At 46.2% G+C, this 16433-nt stretch overlaps 1 protein-coding gene across 8 annotated transcripts in view; it reads right to left on the reverse strand.

Annotated features, from left to right (window-relative positions):
• cdk5rap2 (CDK5 regulatory subunit associated protein 2) overlaps window positions 1-16433 on the reverse strand; it is a 162118-nt gene that overhangs the window by 51346 nt on the left and 94339 nt on the right. For 7 of the 8 annotated variants that reach the window (XM_041193297.1, XM_041193294.1, XM_041193300.1 and 4 more), the window contains 3 exons: window positions 16139-16371; window positions 7223-7274; window positions 172-309 (listed from right to left, as the gene is read on the reverse strand). In XM_041193297.1, the coding sequence (XP_041049231.1) occupies window positions 172-309; window positions 7223-7274; window positions 16139-16371 (423 nt within the window). The remainder of the gene's footprint in view (window positions 1-171; window positions 310-7222; window positions 7275-16138; window positions 16372-16433) is intronic. The other variant, XM_041193298.1, reaches the window with a different exon arrangement.

Below are 16433 nucleotides of genomic sequence, written 5' to 3' on the forward strand. Positions count from 1 at the left end.
TTTAACGCAAAGTTTGTAACTACCATATCTATACTGCCAGAGCATTCGTCCAAGCAAAACATTCAATAGTAACTTTGTAACAAAGATATTTGTGTCTTCATGAATTTCTTCAGAAGTAAATCACTAAAGGACGCCTATCTTAGCCCATATCAACATAGAGTATAAACTTACTGCTCATGTTGTTCTTTAGTTGCCTGTGACAAGGCTTGATTCTCACGCAGAAGTTCATTCAGCTGCTTGTGCAGCTGTTTGCGCTCATTTTCTAGCTGCTTTCGAAGGTGGAGAACTTCATATTGCAGGCTGTGAGGACTAGCCAAAGAGAAGGAAAAAAGAGACTCTCGGTAGATGGGACTAAATTTGGATAGCATGCTTGCAGTAAGTGCAAGCCAGAAGCCTCGGTAAGTCCAAGGCACTTATGCAGACAGATTGCAAGGAAAGAAATCATGCACTATTCTTACAGTTGCCTAAAGCACAGAAAAACCCTGCTCCCCCCAAAAAAATACTAGGCCCATTTTTGGCTTTATCCTATGCAAAGTAAAGTAGAAGAACTGAATTTTTGACAAAACAGCTTTAGCAACAGCAGTAACTTTCAAAACATTAGAATATATTAAGCAGCTCATCCACACATCAATGGACCTCCATCTTCCCATAGTAAGATTACCAAGCCACTTTTATCAATGTTTCACACAATTTTAAGTTCTGCTTCTGTTCATCAATGCATCAACGAATGAAGAATACAGAATCATTTCTATTGCTTTAAGAACTCTACTGTTCAGCATTCAGAGGATCTGTTATGTTAAGAACAGCGGCATGAGATTAATAAATGCATTAGGATTAGTGTACAGTTCTTAGCCTTACTTGGCTGTTCCATTTAATCAAAGTTGCTGGAACAGCATCTATCCCAAACTAGTCATAATAGCAGTACAGCGGAATTTTAAATTTAAAAGTACCCCTACATTATATTTTGCCATGGATTGCAATTTTCCGTCCTTTTAAAACACTGTAGGAGGGGAAATACATTGCAAATCACACCTCTCATGACACAAATATCATTATGTAAATCTGTAAATCATTACCTTATCTCTCTCCAGCCATTGTTTGCTGATTGACAGCAATGAGATAAATTACCAGCTAATCTCTTTTTAGGATGATGTTGGGTGAAGGATAAGTATTGTCCAGGGAGCTGGGAGAAGATTCCTCTCTTTCTTAAAATGTGTTTCTGGAGTCTTTTGTGTCTGTCTAAATTGGTTAATGTCTTATCCAAAAGACACACCTTAGGCAATGCACTTTCTCAACATCGAACTGAATCAGAAGTGAGAGTCACTTGGACTTACTTGGCACTGTAGCAATGCCTATGCAGACCACTGCTCCTGAGGCAGTTAATTTTTTTAGAGTACAAGGCCATAAGTGGCAATGTCATTGCCCTGCAACATTAAAAAGATTTCATATAGCCATTCAAGCTTTCAAAAAGGTGGCTTCCTACCAGAGTGTAGTTGAATCAAAGCGATGTGAGATAAATGCTTGGTGGGATATGGGGGAAGTTTTACACTACTTGGCTTTAGTGAGCTCAAGGGCCATACTAGAACCAGAAGTTTCCAAAAGGCCTGCATAACAGCATCCTGCAAAAACGTATCCTGCAAACAGGGAAACATTACAGACAAGCAGCGTAAAGGCTTTAAAAGTAGCTGTCAATATCATTGGATCTTCTCCACTAATTGTGATTATTTGTATCTGTTGAATTTAAACTCCTGAAAATGTTTAGCGAAAAGTTTCATTAGAATCTGCTCTCTGGGCCTCTTACAATAAGCACCACAGGTCCTAACCCACTTTCACAATTTAGATTTTCTCTCTCATCCACAGTCAGCTACACAGCCAATGAATTTTTACATTTGTGGGGAAATGTTAAATTTATAGTTCAAGCATGGAATTCCTTTGGCATGACTTCTCCCTTTACAAAAAAAACTTACTATCAAGAGGCCTATCTTTTATTATAAAGTGACATTCATATATGTAAAAATATAAACACTACGATGAGGTTTAGAAAGTAATGTATCTTGCATTAGCTGTATTAATCATCATCATAGAAATAATGCAACGTGCTTGGAGCAAAGTTCTCTGCTGCAGTATTAAATAATCAATTCATCATTAAAACACAGGATGATTACTTTAAGATGCTGACGATGCATCTAACATGTTAAAGTTAGAAACGTCAAACCTAAAATGATCTTTCCTGAAATGAAGGCCACTGTGAAACCAGTTTGCGATCGTCCACTCTCCCCATCAACAGAGGGCCGCTTTTCCCGCTGCCACACGTTGGGAACCTAATTTTGATACTTTAGCATCTCATTATAAGCCCTGCTTGCTGGAATCAGTCCCCTCACGCTGGATCATCTGGGCACGCTGACGCGTTTCACAACTGTACATAAGCGATATGCACCTGGCAAGCTGCACTTTGCTTGGGATGTTTGCCTACCTTACTTTGGGCAGCAGTCATGGTCATCAACACCAGGCTTTGCAGACAGCAGCACATAATTTTTAGAGGGGCTTACGGGCAGGTCTCTACCTACCAGACCAGCTTTAAAGAGGGGGTGGCTTTTCAACAGCTGCAGCGCTAGGGCTTGCTTGGAAAAGGGGTGAAGTGGCCTCAGGGCGAGGGTTATACTGGGGAAAGGGGGATCCCAGGGTGAGGGCTGAAGAGGCAGTCTCCAGAGATGAGGCCAGATGGTGTGAGGGTGTATATGAGAGAGAGAGTGAGTGGTGATGACCTTTGAGTTGGCAGTGAATGAGATGCCAGTGAACGTGTGATGGCCTTGTGAGTGTGAGAGTTTAGAGTAATTACCCTAGCAGCACGGATGAGATCATTCATTCGTTTTCTGCACTGGATGGCCGACCTCTTTTGTGCAGCAATGGCACTGACCACCTCTGCCACCACCTCCCAAGCTGGAGTGGTGAGACTGATGGGCCTCCTGCGGCCAGAGCAGGAGTAGAGAACGCCACGACAGGCTTCCATGGTGTCCAGGAGGCATCCCAGGCATGTGTCACTGAATCAGGAGGGCTGCACTCTTCTTCGTTTTTGGGACCATGTCTTCACCGGTGCCTTCTTGGGCTGCAAGCACTGAGAAATGTGCGTGTAACTGCAGTTTAAATATGGTGCCTTGCCTGAGGAAGCTGCAAGGTAATGGTGCGACGGGCAAGTCAGAGGCCACCTGCTGGAGAGTTTCTGGGAATGCATTATTAATGAGGTGGGATTGGGATGCTATGGTGTGAAATGCCGCCATTGTGGCCAGTGGGTAAAAAGTCCTTTTACCCACCCGCTACTGCACTTAGTGAAAACCTGGGACGATTCCACCCGCAGGATGCAGAAACCCAAGAACAAAAAAAGCTTTAAAAATTACTACAACCAAACCTAGTTTGACCATAACTGGATTTTACAAAACAACTTAACGGGATACGTGCTGTCCTTCCTTTGTGATAAATGCAAGACATGTCCAAACTGTGTGAAGGTCTGATGTGATGCCCTCTCCATCACAAGTAAGGGATGTTTAATGCTAAGGTACATCTGTTAACTGCTGAACACAGCGAATCTATTGCCAACATTGTTACCATTTACAAAGAGTCTATGGGCGGGATTTTGCACCCCTGCCTGGTCCGGATCCCACTACGATAGGCCGGGATTTTCTGCCTCCATCGATAAAAGTTCTGGATATTTCTATGACCAAATCACTGCATCACCAATGCAACATAGGGTGATTTAGTCCCTGTGTTGTCAACAAAATTGGAATCTATAGCTAATTTAGAAATTTGCAGATAAATAAGATTGGTATAATGAGTTAACAAACTGCAGCTTTTACATGGATTTCTTGTGCCTGGCTTTAATCAAATTGGTAAAAATTGATGATATTAGTAGGTTTGTGTAAATGGCTCTGTCATATTCTTTGTCTACATCCAAAAGTAATATTATGCCTGCGGTTTTGGAGTTTTGCCAGCAGAGGTGGCAGCCTAATACAACACCATTTTCCCAAAAAGGCAGAATTAATACAACAGGCTCACTATTAAACTGAAAGGACTGAAGACTTGAAATATTTCAATGCCAAAAATGAAATATTTGGGCTCCTTTATAAATAGGACTTGCTTTTGTAGTAAAACCAGATAACATTTGCCAAGCCATTAGTACCTTAGAAGGATTACAACTAAAACAATACAAATGATGACAGTCAAGTCTCACCTTGTCATTAAATCAGCCTGCTGTGCACTAAAATCAATCATCCAGGACAAATGCAATATTAATAATATTTGAAATTTCAAAAGATTGGAGATGATACTTTCTCCCTTTAAAGTCTCAAAATAACTCATAGGACATGATCAGCACATCAGGCCCTTTTTAAACAGGGGTAGCTTACAGTGAATAGTACAGATTAACCTCGATTTAATAGCTGGATAACACGTCAAATTGGGATGAGATAAACTGAATGGAGAACATCGAATCATGCTTTGTGAAAGCTTTGTATAAGACCATAAGACATAGGAGCAGAAATTAGGCCATTCGGCCCATTGATTCTGCTCCGCCATTCAATCATGGCTGATAAGTTTCTCAACCCCATTCTCCCGTCTTCTCCCTGTAAACTTTGACCCCCTTACCAATCAAGAACCTATCTATCTCGGTCTTAAATACACTCAATGACCTGGCTATAGATTCACCACTCTCTGGCTAAAGAAGTTTCTCCTCATCTCTGTTCTAAAAGGTCTTCCCTTTACTCTGAGGCTGTGCCCTCGGGTCCTAGTCTCTCCTACTAATGGAAACATCTTCCCCACGTCCACTCTATCCAGACCTTTCAGTATTCTGTAAGTTTCAATCAGATCCCCCCCTCATCCTTCTAAACTCCATCAAGTACAGACCCAGAGTCCTCAAACGTTCCTCATATGTTAAGCCTTTCATTCCTGGGATCGTTCTCGTGAACCTCCTCTGGACCCTCTCCAGGGCCAGCACATCCTTCCTGAGATATGGGGCCCAAAATTGCTCACAATATTCTAAATGTGGTCTGACCAGAGCCTTATAAAGCCTCAGCAGCACATCCCTGCTTTTATATTCTAGTCCTCTCGAAATAAATGCCAACATTGCATTTGCCTTCCTAACTACCAACTCAACCTGCAGGTTAAACTTAAGAGAATCCTGGACTAGGACTCCCAAGTCCCATCGCACTCCAGATTTCTGAACTCTCTCCCCATTTAGAAAATAGTCTATGCTTCTATTCTTCCTACCAAAGTGCATGACCTCACACTTGCCCACGTTGTATTCCATCTGCCACTTTGCCCATTCTCCTAACCTGTCCAAATCCTTCTGCGGCCTTCCCGCCTCCTCAATACTGCCTGTCCCTCCACATTTCTTTGTATCAGCTGCAAACTGAACCAGGATGCCCTCAGTTCCTTCGTCTAGATCATTAATGTATAAAGTAAAAAGTTGTGGTTCCAACACTGACCCCTGCGGAATTCCACTAGTTACTGGCCGCCTTCCTGAGAAGGATCCCCTTATCCCCACTCTCTGCCTCCTGCCAGACAGCCAATCTCCTATCCATGCTAGTACCTTGCCTCTAACACCATGGGCTCTTATCTTACTGAGCAGCCTCCTGTGCGGCACCTTGTCAAAGGCCTTCTGGAAGTCCAAGTAGATAACATCCATTGGCTCTCCTTTATCTAACCTACTTGTTACCTCCTCAAAGAATTCTAACAGATTTGTCAGGCATGACCTCCCCTTGATGAAACCATGCTGACTTTGCCCTATTTTACCAGGCACTTCCAAGTATTCTGAAATCTCATCCTTAATAACAGACTCTAAAATCTTACCAACGACCGAGGTCAGGCTAATCGGCCTGTAATTTCCCGTCTTTGCCTCACTCCCTTCTTAAACAGGGGGGTTACATTAGCAATTTTCCAGTCCTCTGGGACCCTTTCTGACTCCAGTGATTCCTGAAAGATCACCACTAACGCCTCTACTATCTCTTCAGCTATCTCCTTCAGAACTCTGGGATGTAATCCATCTGGTCCAGGTGATATATCCACCTTCAGACCTTACAGTTTTCCTAGCACCTTCTCCTTGGTAATGGCCACCACATTCACCTCTGCCCCTCAACTCTCTTGAACTTTGGGGATGTCACTCGTGTCTTCCACCGTGAACACTGACGCAAAGTACCTATTCAGTTCCTCCGCCATTTCTTTGTTCCCCACTACTACTTCTCCAGCGTCATTTTCCAGCGGCCCAATGTCCACTTTTGCCTCTCTTACCCTTTATATATCTAAAAAAACTCTCGCAATCTTCTTTTATTTTACTGGCTAGTTTACCGTCATATTTAGTCTTTTCCCTCCTTATTTCTTCTTTAGTTGTCCTCTGTTGGTCTTTGTAGGCTTCCCAATCCCCTGGTTTCCCACTGCTCTTTGCCGCATTGTATGTTTTCTCTTTAGCTTTTATGCTGTCCCTGACTTCCCTTGTCAGCCATGGTTGCCTCGTCCTCCCTTTAGTATGCTTCTTCTTCCTAGGGATGAATTTTTGCTGTGTCTCCCAAATTACTCCCAGAAACTCCTGCCATTGCTGTTCCACTGTCTTTCCTGCTAGGCTCATCTCCCAGTCAATTCTGGCCAGCTCCTCCCTCATGCCTCTGTAGTTGCTTTTATTCAACTGTAATACCGTTACATCTGATTCCAGCTTTTTCCTCTCAAATTGCAGGGTAAATTCTATCATATTATGGTCACTTTCTCCTAAGGGTTCCTTCACCTTAAGCTCCCTTATCAAATTTGTCTCATTACACATCACTAAATCTAGAATTGCATGTTCCCTAGTGGGCTCCACCACAAGCTGCTCCAAAAAGCCATCTCGTAGACATTCCACAAATTCCTTTTCTTGGGATCCACTACTAACCTGATTTTCCCAGTCTACCTGCATATTGAAATCCCCCATGATCACTGTAACCTTGCCTTTCTTACACACGTTTTCTATCTCCTGGTGTATCTTGTGCCCCACATCCTGACTACTGTTTGGAGGCCTGAACATAACTCCCATTATGGTTTTTTTACCTTTGCGGTTCCTCAACTCTACCCACACAGATTCTACATCATCTGACCCTACGTCATTTCTTGCTATCGATTTAATTTCATTTCTTACTAACAGAGCAACCCCACCCCCTCTGCCAACCTGCCTATCTTTTCGATAGGATCTAGATTTTGTCTTTACCTTTGAGAGAAATCAAGAAGTGTGCGGTCTCCATCAACCGAAGATACGTCCCCTGCAAAACATAAATAAACAAGGAAACAGAAAATGTGGGTTACTTCCGTGCAAACTCCAACATAAGTTTATAAATGTTTTTGTTGCCCAGTATGAGTTCCTTAAAGCAGCCATTAAAAAATAGAACTCTATTTAAAAATGTTCATTATATAAATAATAGGGCAAATAAAGTTTAAAATAATTTATAAACTTAATACATCCGACTGATGACAAAGATTTGATTCTTTTCAGTTTTAATATTTCTTGCATCAGGAAATCTCCGGCTGTTGCATTATTTGATTTACAACATATAAAAGTACTTCTAATGTAAGATGGCTCCCCCATCCCAGTATTCGCAACTTCATCCTTAGTTCGAATTGACTAGCCCTTTGCACATTTCTCTGAAAGTCTATCTTAATAATACAGGTTATGTCTCCCCATCTCCTACATGCATTCTGCTTAAGTATAAAGTAACCTTAAATACCAACGTCAATTCAAACAGAATCTAATTCCATTCTCTTACAACCTTAATACCTTCGGAATTAGCTAATGAGCTAGTCCACTGCAAGATCTTAATTCATTTAACAACTAAAAACATTTGTCACATGCTGCAGACAAAGATTATGAATTTGCACATACAGGGACAGTGTTTCCACATTGGGTACAATTGGTAGTTCCAGCACAAATTGTGCCTGTTTTGCAAGAAGTGACCCCCCTCTCCTACCAAGTGTCCACATAAAGTAATTTGCACATCAAATACAAAGGCCTGAATTTTTACGTTGGGTGCGCAAAGAGACAGGAGCGTTCCTGGCTCGACGATTCCCGACCTTTAAAACTGGCTACCCGGACAGCAGATTTTTGGCAGGGGAAGTGGGCCGCACAGAGGTGGCCTAGATTAGAAGTTGAGGCAGGCGATCCAGGAAAAGCTGAGGAGGCTGCTGGGTGAGGAGGTCGGCCTCAGAGCGCCAGCACTATGTCCAAAATGAGAAAAAGAATAAAACATAAAACATCCCTCCAGCCCTCACCACACCCCATACACATTCCCCAGGCCCCATCCACGCCAACACATGCCACCTTATGCTCTACACCCACTGTCCATGGACCCTCATGCCCTCCTATGCCCCTTTATAGCCTATGCCAACTTAGTGCCAACTCATGCCAACCCATAACCCACCCACCCACCATTATTTGCCCTTACACCTACCAGGCCAACTCACCCAGTATCCACCATGGGCAGACCTCAGGACCCATGCAGAGATAAAATAAAGTTCTATAAAATCATGTTCTAAGGCTGAAATTTTCCAGCCCCTCACACAGCGGGGTCTTCTGGTCCCACCATTGTGAATGGAGATTTAAATGGCTTGCTAGTCCCACTGTGGGGGAACCTGCTGCAGGGGTGTTGGAAATTTCTGGCCTAAGAGTCTATCGCAGACTTCACTACAGTGGAAAAAACACTCTCCTAAAAATACATTTACTATATTTACAATCCTTCAACTACATAAGGCCTCAGCAACAAACATTTCAATCAAGTGCACAATCCCTTATAACAACAAGCATTGGAATTCAAAGGCCCACTTCAAAGAGTCTAGAATCACCTGTAGCTGTCAATCAAAAGGTGAAATGGCAAGCAACCTACTGTGATAATGGATGGTTGTGAAATCAGTCATGCAGCACCAATCCAGATATGAAACTTATGTCAACAGACTGAGTGAAATTGCAAGCAAATTTTTTTTTTTAAACACTGCAGACTTTCTTTTCAAAGCTTTAAATGGCAGGACTTTTAAATTGCTTGACAGCTCCCTTTGACAGGTGCTTTTAACTGGTCCTTTTGAGAGGTGTGTTGACAGTTGCAATGAGTTTGACAGTTAATGGGCAGGATTTCACCGTCAGCGAGCGGGGGCGGGGCCCACTGGCCAACGCGTCAAATGACGCTCAGTGACGTCGGACGGAACTCGTGACGTCACCGCGCCCCATTTACATTTTCAGGAAGGCGGGGGCGCAGCAAAATCAGCTGCGTGCCTGCTGACCTGTCAATGGCCAATCGAGGCCATTGACAGATCAATTAGAGTAATTAGTGGACCTGCCCGTCCAATCTTAAGGTTGGCGGGCAGGCCAGGAGCCCCGGCGGGAAGTAGAAAAAACATGAAACCTCATCCACCGGTGGGATGAGGTTTCATGTAGGGTTTGAAAAATTTTAATGAAGTTTTTTTTTGGAAATTATGAACATGTCCCAACTTATGTGACATTGTCACATGAGGGGACATGTAAGGGAATTTTTTTCTTTCTATTTTTAATAATTTTTTTACACAGTGGAGCCTATCTCCCTGAGGCAGCACTTAGCCTCAGGGAGATGAGTGCGCTCTTTGGTGCGCACGCATGAAAGAGCGTGCTCTCGATTTTAGGCACCCCCGCCTGCACAAGAAGTGCATAGTGCTTCCATTCGGATGTCATGCTGGGCGGGCCTTAATCGGGGCGCTGATTGGAAGTGTGCCTGCACGCATCTGCCTATCAACTCTCCCCCCCACCTCCGACGGTGAGAAAATTCTGCCCAACGAGTTTATGCACTTTTTACACACATTGATGCCTACTTTTATTATGTCCAAAGGCATCTGGCCTCCCGCAAAATGCATCTCACCTCCACCAAAGGTGTCCTGCAGCCAGATCCAAAGGGGTACCTTACCTAAGGGAGCACCCTGGCTATCCAAATTAATCCACAAAGTTCAGACCTGGTGTTACCAGGTCTACTCTGCACACATCAGGTTTTGCACCCCTGGGCTACCAATCTGAATTCAGTGCAGGTAAAATGATCAGTTGCTTTCTATAAACTGCGCATGCATGAAATGCGATCAACCCCCCATGAAAATGGGATGTGCCGTGTAGGGAGGCGGGACTTAAAATTTTTGGGCATTTCTATCATTTTCCATCGTGGCTAAAATCTGGGCCAAATTCTTCTATGAATCAGGCAAATCAGTCAGCACTTTTTAAAGTACTTAAAAAAAATTTTGCTTAAAAATTATTCCTTGATATATTTAAAAGTAAAAATTGGAAAAGTTTGATTAATACAACTGAAAATGGATTTATCACAAAATATAAACATTTTAAATCCATGCGCCTGTGAACAAAAACACTGAAAATGACTTAAAAATGTACAAAAAAATTATTTTCAAGTTAGATTGAAGTACAGTAGTCAGCTTATTAAGTTTTAAAGGTAATTTCATTCAAAGCCCTTCAAAAAGATATCCATTAGTGTCCTTGTGTCCAAAAGATCCAGCTTAAATTTTTGCAGCCTCTTGGAAGGCCAACTAACAAGTACAATTTATGGAAACACCCAAAGATGATTAATTTTATCCTGGGGGAATTGCCTGATTTGTGGGCAGTGTCAGCATTAGCATGATATCCTTAAGATTAATGCAAAAGATCACGGAAATTTAAGTTGCACTGAATGGAATTTGCATTTAAAATTCCATCTTTTGCACCAGTTGCACGTTTCAGAGAAATTTCACTGAAAAAAGACAGCACAATTGAAGGGAAACTCCAGGCCCTATTCTGCAAATTGGCTTTTGCCGTTAAGTTTTAATTAAAAAATGCAGAAAGGTTTTAGAATAGCACTCTTAAAAGGAAAGAGCAAACCAAGGATGAAAAGAAAGAACAGAAGCTTGTTTTATATATGCACCGATAACACATCAGGACAAAAGGCAGAGTCAGCATTTTGGATATTATCTAGGTGATAGCAATATTAATACTCCAGACAATGACACCAAGGAAAGTTAATGTACAAGTAGTTCCCAATTCAAGTGCCTCTTCAAAAAAAGTATGGTGAGCAAAGAAAGGAAGTGCCTCAAATGCAATAAAATGGCCATTCAAAATAAATTGTATAGCAATTCCCGGAGGAGAGTTTTCTCCCCATCGGCTGGGCTGTTCGGGAGTGGGCGGGTGAAGAGTTGGTCGCCGCCTGTGATCAGCTCCGTGCTGCCATTTTATGTGGGTGGCCCAATTAAGACCTGCCCAGCGTGAAATGCGGCTCCCGAGGACAACGGGAGGCGGCGGGAGTGTAATGACTGCCAAGCCCAATGGTGGACCTGTTCAAATAGCGCACAGGCAGTCTTGCAAAGGCTGTTCATTATAGCCAACAGAAGGGCTCCCCAGGGTGCTGCTGGTGAGCAGGCCAGGCAGGAGGGTAGGGCAATGGCACACTGTGCCCCTCGCTTTTCTGACGAGTGCCTAGCTGCCCTCCTGGAGGAGGTGGCAGCACGGGAGGGAGGTGCTTATTCTTAGTGACAGGAGGACGACCCCGGTCTGACCAAACGTACCTGGGAGGAGGTGGCAGACATATAGTCATTCCCATGACATAGTGTGACACACGTGGGTCCAGTGCCGCAAGAGTTTCAACAACCTCTTGCGTTCAGGAACGGTGAGTACCATGTTGGCAGAGGTCACTTACCACAGCAGGTAGGCTTTCCCCCCAGCACCACCGCGACCCCACCACCCCCCAACTCTGAGTACAGTTACAGAATTGAATCATTCACAGCACGTGTCCCTTGCTGCGTGGGCCAGCGATATTGCCCATGCCTAGTGTTCACCCTGAGAGGGTAGTGCTGAGATGGGTTCTGCGCCCACAGTATGTGTTGGACTGATACCCAGAGTACTGTTTTGGGGGCTTCCTCAAGTATCTGCACCTAGGCGCAGTGCTGGAACTGCAGAACATGTCAAAGTCAGGGTGCTAACAAGTTGGGAGGGGAGCTTCCATGTGGCAGGGCACCCATCCATCTGCTGCCCTTGGCGTTCCATGTGCTTGTGCGTACATGCTTTGCAAGGTTACACCGTGTGGCAGCAAATGTGATGGAGGCAGCATGTGGACAAGGGAGGTCAGCCCTGGCCTCTTGGTGTGAGTGTGCAGCAGCTCCGGGTTGATGATTCGCTGGAGCCCTGCAATGTCCCACTCAGGTTGGGGTGGCAGGGATGCGATGGGAATCCAGGTACAGGCTGGACTAATCAATGCAGGAGGTGCTGGAGCTTGAGACTTGCCATGTGCCCAGGTCCATTGGTGGTGGTGAGGCTGGGGTGCCAGGGGGAAGGTAAGATTGCCATGCACTGAGGTCACCATGTGTGTCCCAGCAACCATCCCACTGTTGAATGTTCAGTGATTGAAGCTTCCAACATGGGTTGACCATTGATTATGGAAGGACGAGAGTATACTGATCCGGGGGCTAGGCATGTACATTGACATTGTCTCCACTTGAACTAATCAAATGTCCTTGTTCCTCCTTCCAGCATCACCGGAGCAGGGCCGGGAGGAGGAGGCAGAGGGGCCATCTCTGACACCCGGGGGCCCCGAACAAATGGAATCACCAGCGTCACACCATCTCTGCCAGGCAGGCACCAGCGCAGATACTAGCATCTCGGTGGGAATTAGATCATCGGCTAGTGTCCCGGGGCACAGTGGTGAGGGCAATTCATCCTCGCTTGAGGTGCGGATGGAGACAGAGAGTGCCCATGGCACCAGCAGTTGGAGGACTGCTGGGGACCAGGCACATGCTCCACTGGTGGCTGCTGATGTACCTCTGGAGTCATCCGTGAGGCAGCAGATGCTGTTAGTCCAGCAGGGTACGCGGGATGATCTGGCAGAGATACATGAGGCAATGTATGGCATGGTGCCCGTACTGGAGGAGTCCACATGGAGCATCACCAATGCCGAGCGCCATGCGTCCTCCATGGAGTGGTGACTCCTGTGGAGTGGCTCCTCCAGGAGAACAATCAGGGCCTCCTGCAGTTGCGCTCAGACCTGCAAGCCCTCACAGCGGCATTGACCTCATCTGATCAGTGCCAGTGTGGGAAATGGATTGGGCACCAAGTATCCCAGCTCGGTGCTCATCCATCGATGGTGAGCAGGGAGGTCCGAAGCGACTTCACATCAGCGCAGCAGCTGCCTGCTGTCTCTGCGTGCTTCTCTCAGGGTGCTCCAGATGAGGGCAGCAGCTCCTCCGCCCCTCTGCCAGTGATCGTGGGGTCTGATGAGGCTGCGGCATCTGGAGAGATGCCAGCCATGGAACTGGCGGCTCTCTCCCGGGCAGGGCCATCAAAGGCTCCACGGGCCAGAAGACGTCCACCAAGGTCATCGAGGCCAACAGGACAGCACAGTGAGCAGGCTGTCTCAGATGCCAGTGCCAGCGAGGGGGGAACATCTAGGCGTAGCACTTGGAAGCATAAACTTAAGGCAGCTCAGCCACACCACTGGCTTCTCACTGGTGGTTTTATGTTGCCCTGCTATAACTTGATGAGAAGTTGGTGTGATGCATAACACCTTTGCATTCATTTCATTTTCTGCTTCATTTTGTTAATCAGTAAATTTTGATTTGTGAGCATAGCTCAGGGTCATTCCTTACTTCTGCAGGTGGACGGGAACCTAGGATGTTTGTCATTGAGCTTTATTGACAAGACACATAGTTAAAGTTCCTAACCAGGCAGATGTTGCTCTCAGGTATCGAGTATGGAGCCTGCAGCCCTGGCATATGTTTGAGGTCCATCTGTGGTTGACTGGTGTCCCTGCTTCCCTGGAGGTTGCCCAGGTCAGCGTCTACCCACTCAACATTCTCCTGACCGTGCTCGTCCTTGGACTCAATGCTGGACTCATCATCTGCAGCCAGAGCATCTACGTCAACATCTTTTTCCTCCACTGCGTCCCCCCTTTTCAGCGCCAGATTGTGGAGAGTGCAGCATGTAACCACTATCAGCAACACACAATCTGGGGGGTACTGGAGTGCACCTCGAATGGTCCAGGCATTGGAAGCGCATCTTGAGAAGACCGATGGTTCTCTCCACCACAGCCCTTGTGGAGCCCTGGGTCCTATTGTACCGCTGCTCAGCTTCTGTTCTTGGATGTCGGCGAGGCATCATGAGCCACCTTCTGAGGGGATAGCCCTTGTCACCCAGCAGCCATCCATCCAGCCGGGCTGGAGCACTGAAGAGCCCCGGCACCTGGGAGTGTCTGAGGATGTAGGTGACGTGGGAGCTGCCTGGGTACCTTGCACAGACTTGTAGAGTCAGCATCCTGTGATCACACACTATCTGCACGTTCATGGAGTGGAAGCCCTTCCTGTTGACGAAGGCACTGGGCTCACCCACTGGCACCTTGATGGCCAGATGTGTGCAGTCGATTGCACCCTGGATGTGGGGGAAGCCAGCAATTGCTGCAAAGCCTCTGGCTCACACTGTCTGGCTGGCCTCGTCCCAGCAGTAGTGGATGAAAGTCAATGCATGCCTGAACAGAAGGTCTGTCACCTGCTGGACACACGTGGACAGCTGACTGGGAGGCTCCACAAAGACCACCCACCGACCCCTGGAAAGAGCCGGAGACTAGAAGTTGAGGGCAGCCTTAACCTTCAACACCACTGGCATGGGGTGTCCACCCACACAGGTGGCGCAGATCTCAGGGCCTATCACCTGACAGATGGAGGTGACTGTCTCCCCTTGAGAGATGGAGCCTCCTTTGGCACTGCACCTCAGACATGTTGAGGTAGCTGCCTCACTGCCTGTAAACCCTGGCAGCAGGAGAGTGGCGTCTTCTGCGGTCCCTTCTGCCTTGGCCTTCCTGTTGGCCCTGCTCCACTCCTCCCAAAGGTGGCTCCCCTGGAGGCTGACTCTGGACTCCTGGCCTCCTCCTCCTTCTGGCCCTCCAGTGGAGAGCACAACTCCCATTCCCAGGCTGAGGGAAGGCTTCCCGAAACCAGCAAGGCCCCAGAAATGATGTTTACTCCAGAGTCCTGACCTGAAGGCTGTTGCTTCTGTCCAAGCAGCTGTGAAGAGTTTTGAAGCATTCCTGTTCACACAGGGAACTAGCAGTAACTTTAAGCATTAAATGTCTGACAAATAACACTCGTGACCCCACTCACTCCTCTTATCCCGCCCATGGATGAGGTTCATAAAAGTGTGGTCTACCCACCTGTGGGTGTGTGATGGGTTAGAGATTGTGAGAGACAAGAATGATGAGAAGAGTGATTTACCCTGGCGGAACGGAGATCATTCATCCTCTTGCAGCACTGGGTAGCTGTCCTCTTTTGCAGGGCGTTGGCGCTGATCACTGCTGCCACCGCCTCCCAAGCCGGATTAGTGAGATTGCTGCCCATCCTGCGGCCAGAGCAGGGGTGAAAGGACATCACGGCTAGCCTCCACTGCATCCAAAAGGCGCTCGAGAGACGCGTCATTGAACCTGGGGGCTGCAGTCTTTTTTCCTTTCCGGGCCCTATCTTCTTTGCAGCAGTCCTGGGCTGGAAGCACTGAGAGGTGTGCATGGCTGGACTTTAAATATGGCTGCCAGCATGAGGAAGTGGCGAGGTGATGATGTTGCAGATGAATGAGAGCCCGCCTGCCATGGAAATGCCATGTTTCCCGGGAATGCATAATTAATACAGCGGGTTTGGGATGGTATGATGTGAAAAGCCGCCATTGCGGCTGGTGGGTAAAAAGTTGTTTTACGCACTCACTACCGCACTTGGTGCAAATCTGGGATGATTCCACCCTTAATTGGGCAGAGACAGGAAGGCAGCAGGGTTCCCCACTGGCACCCTTCAGCCCAACTAAATGCTACCCGGCCTCCAAACGTTGGGGAGAGAGGCATCAAATTCTTACCAGTGTCATGGTCAGAAATTTGCTGCAGAGCTATCTAGTGACCAGCATCTGGATCTACACTATAACAGCTGACAAAAAAAAGAGAATGGGAAATGTTGCCAGAAAAGCATGACCATTAAACCTAGACAGTAGCAAGTCCTGGTGGTGGACAGAAAACATGTCCCTTGCAAGATTTTAATATGTAGGGAGATGAATATGCAGCCAAATAATTTTCTTTTCCAACTACGATTTCAAACTCAGCAATTTTTACTGTTAGCTTACCGCCATCAAACTTGTTCTCTAGCGTTTCCACCAGCTGTAAACTCTGGTTTAGCTGGTCACGAAAAGCTTCACCAACGTAATAATCAACATCACTGGCCTGCAGCAGCTTCTCGAAGGCTTTGGTAAGATCCACCAGAGTCTGGTGGTGCAAAGTGCAGATATTAAAGCTTTCTTTAATTTGCTGTCGAAGGTGTGAGAGCTCCCTTGCTTGTGACTGCACCAGCGAATCATATCTAAATAAAGCAGAACAAAATAAGCCATTTAGTTCCCTGTATTCTAATTGTGTATTCATTTG

Source organism: Carcharodon carcharias, chromosome 8 (assembly GCF_017639515.1).
Source record: "Carcharodon carcharias isolate sCarCar2 chromosome 8, sCarCar2.pri, whole genome shotgun sequence".
In the NCBI taxonomy this organism is placed as follows: Eukaryota; Metazoa; Chordata; class Chondrichthyes; order Lamniformes; family Lamnidae; genus Carcharodon; species Carcharodon carcharias.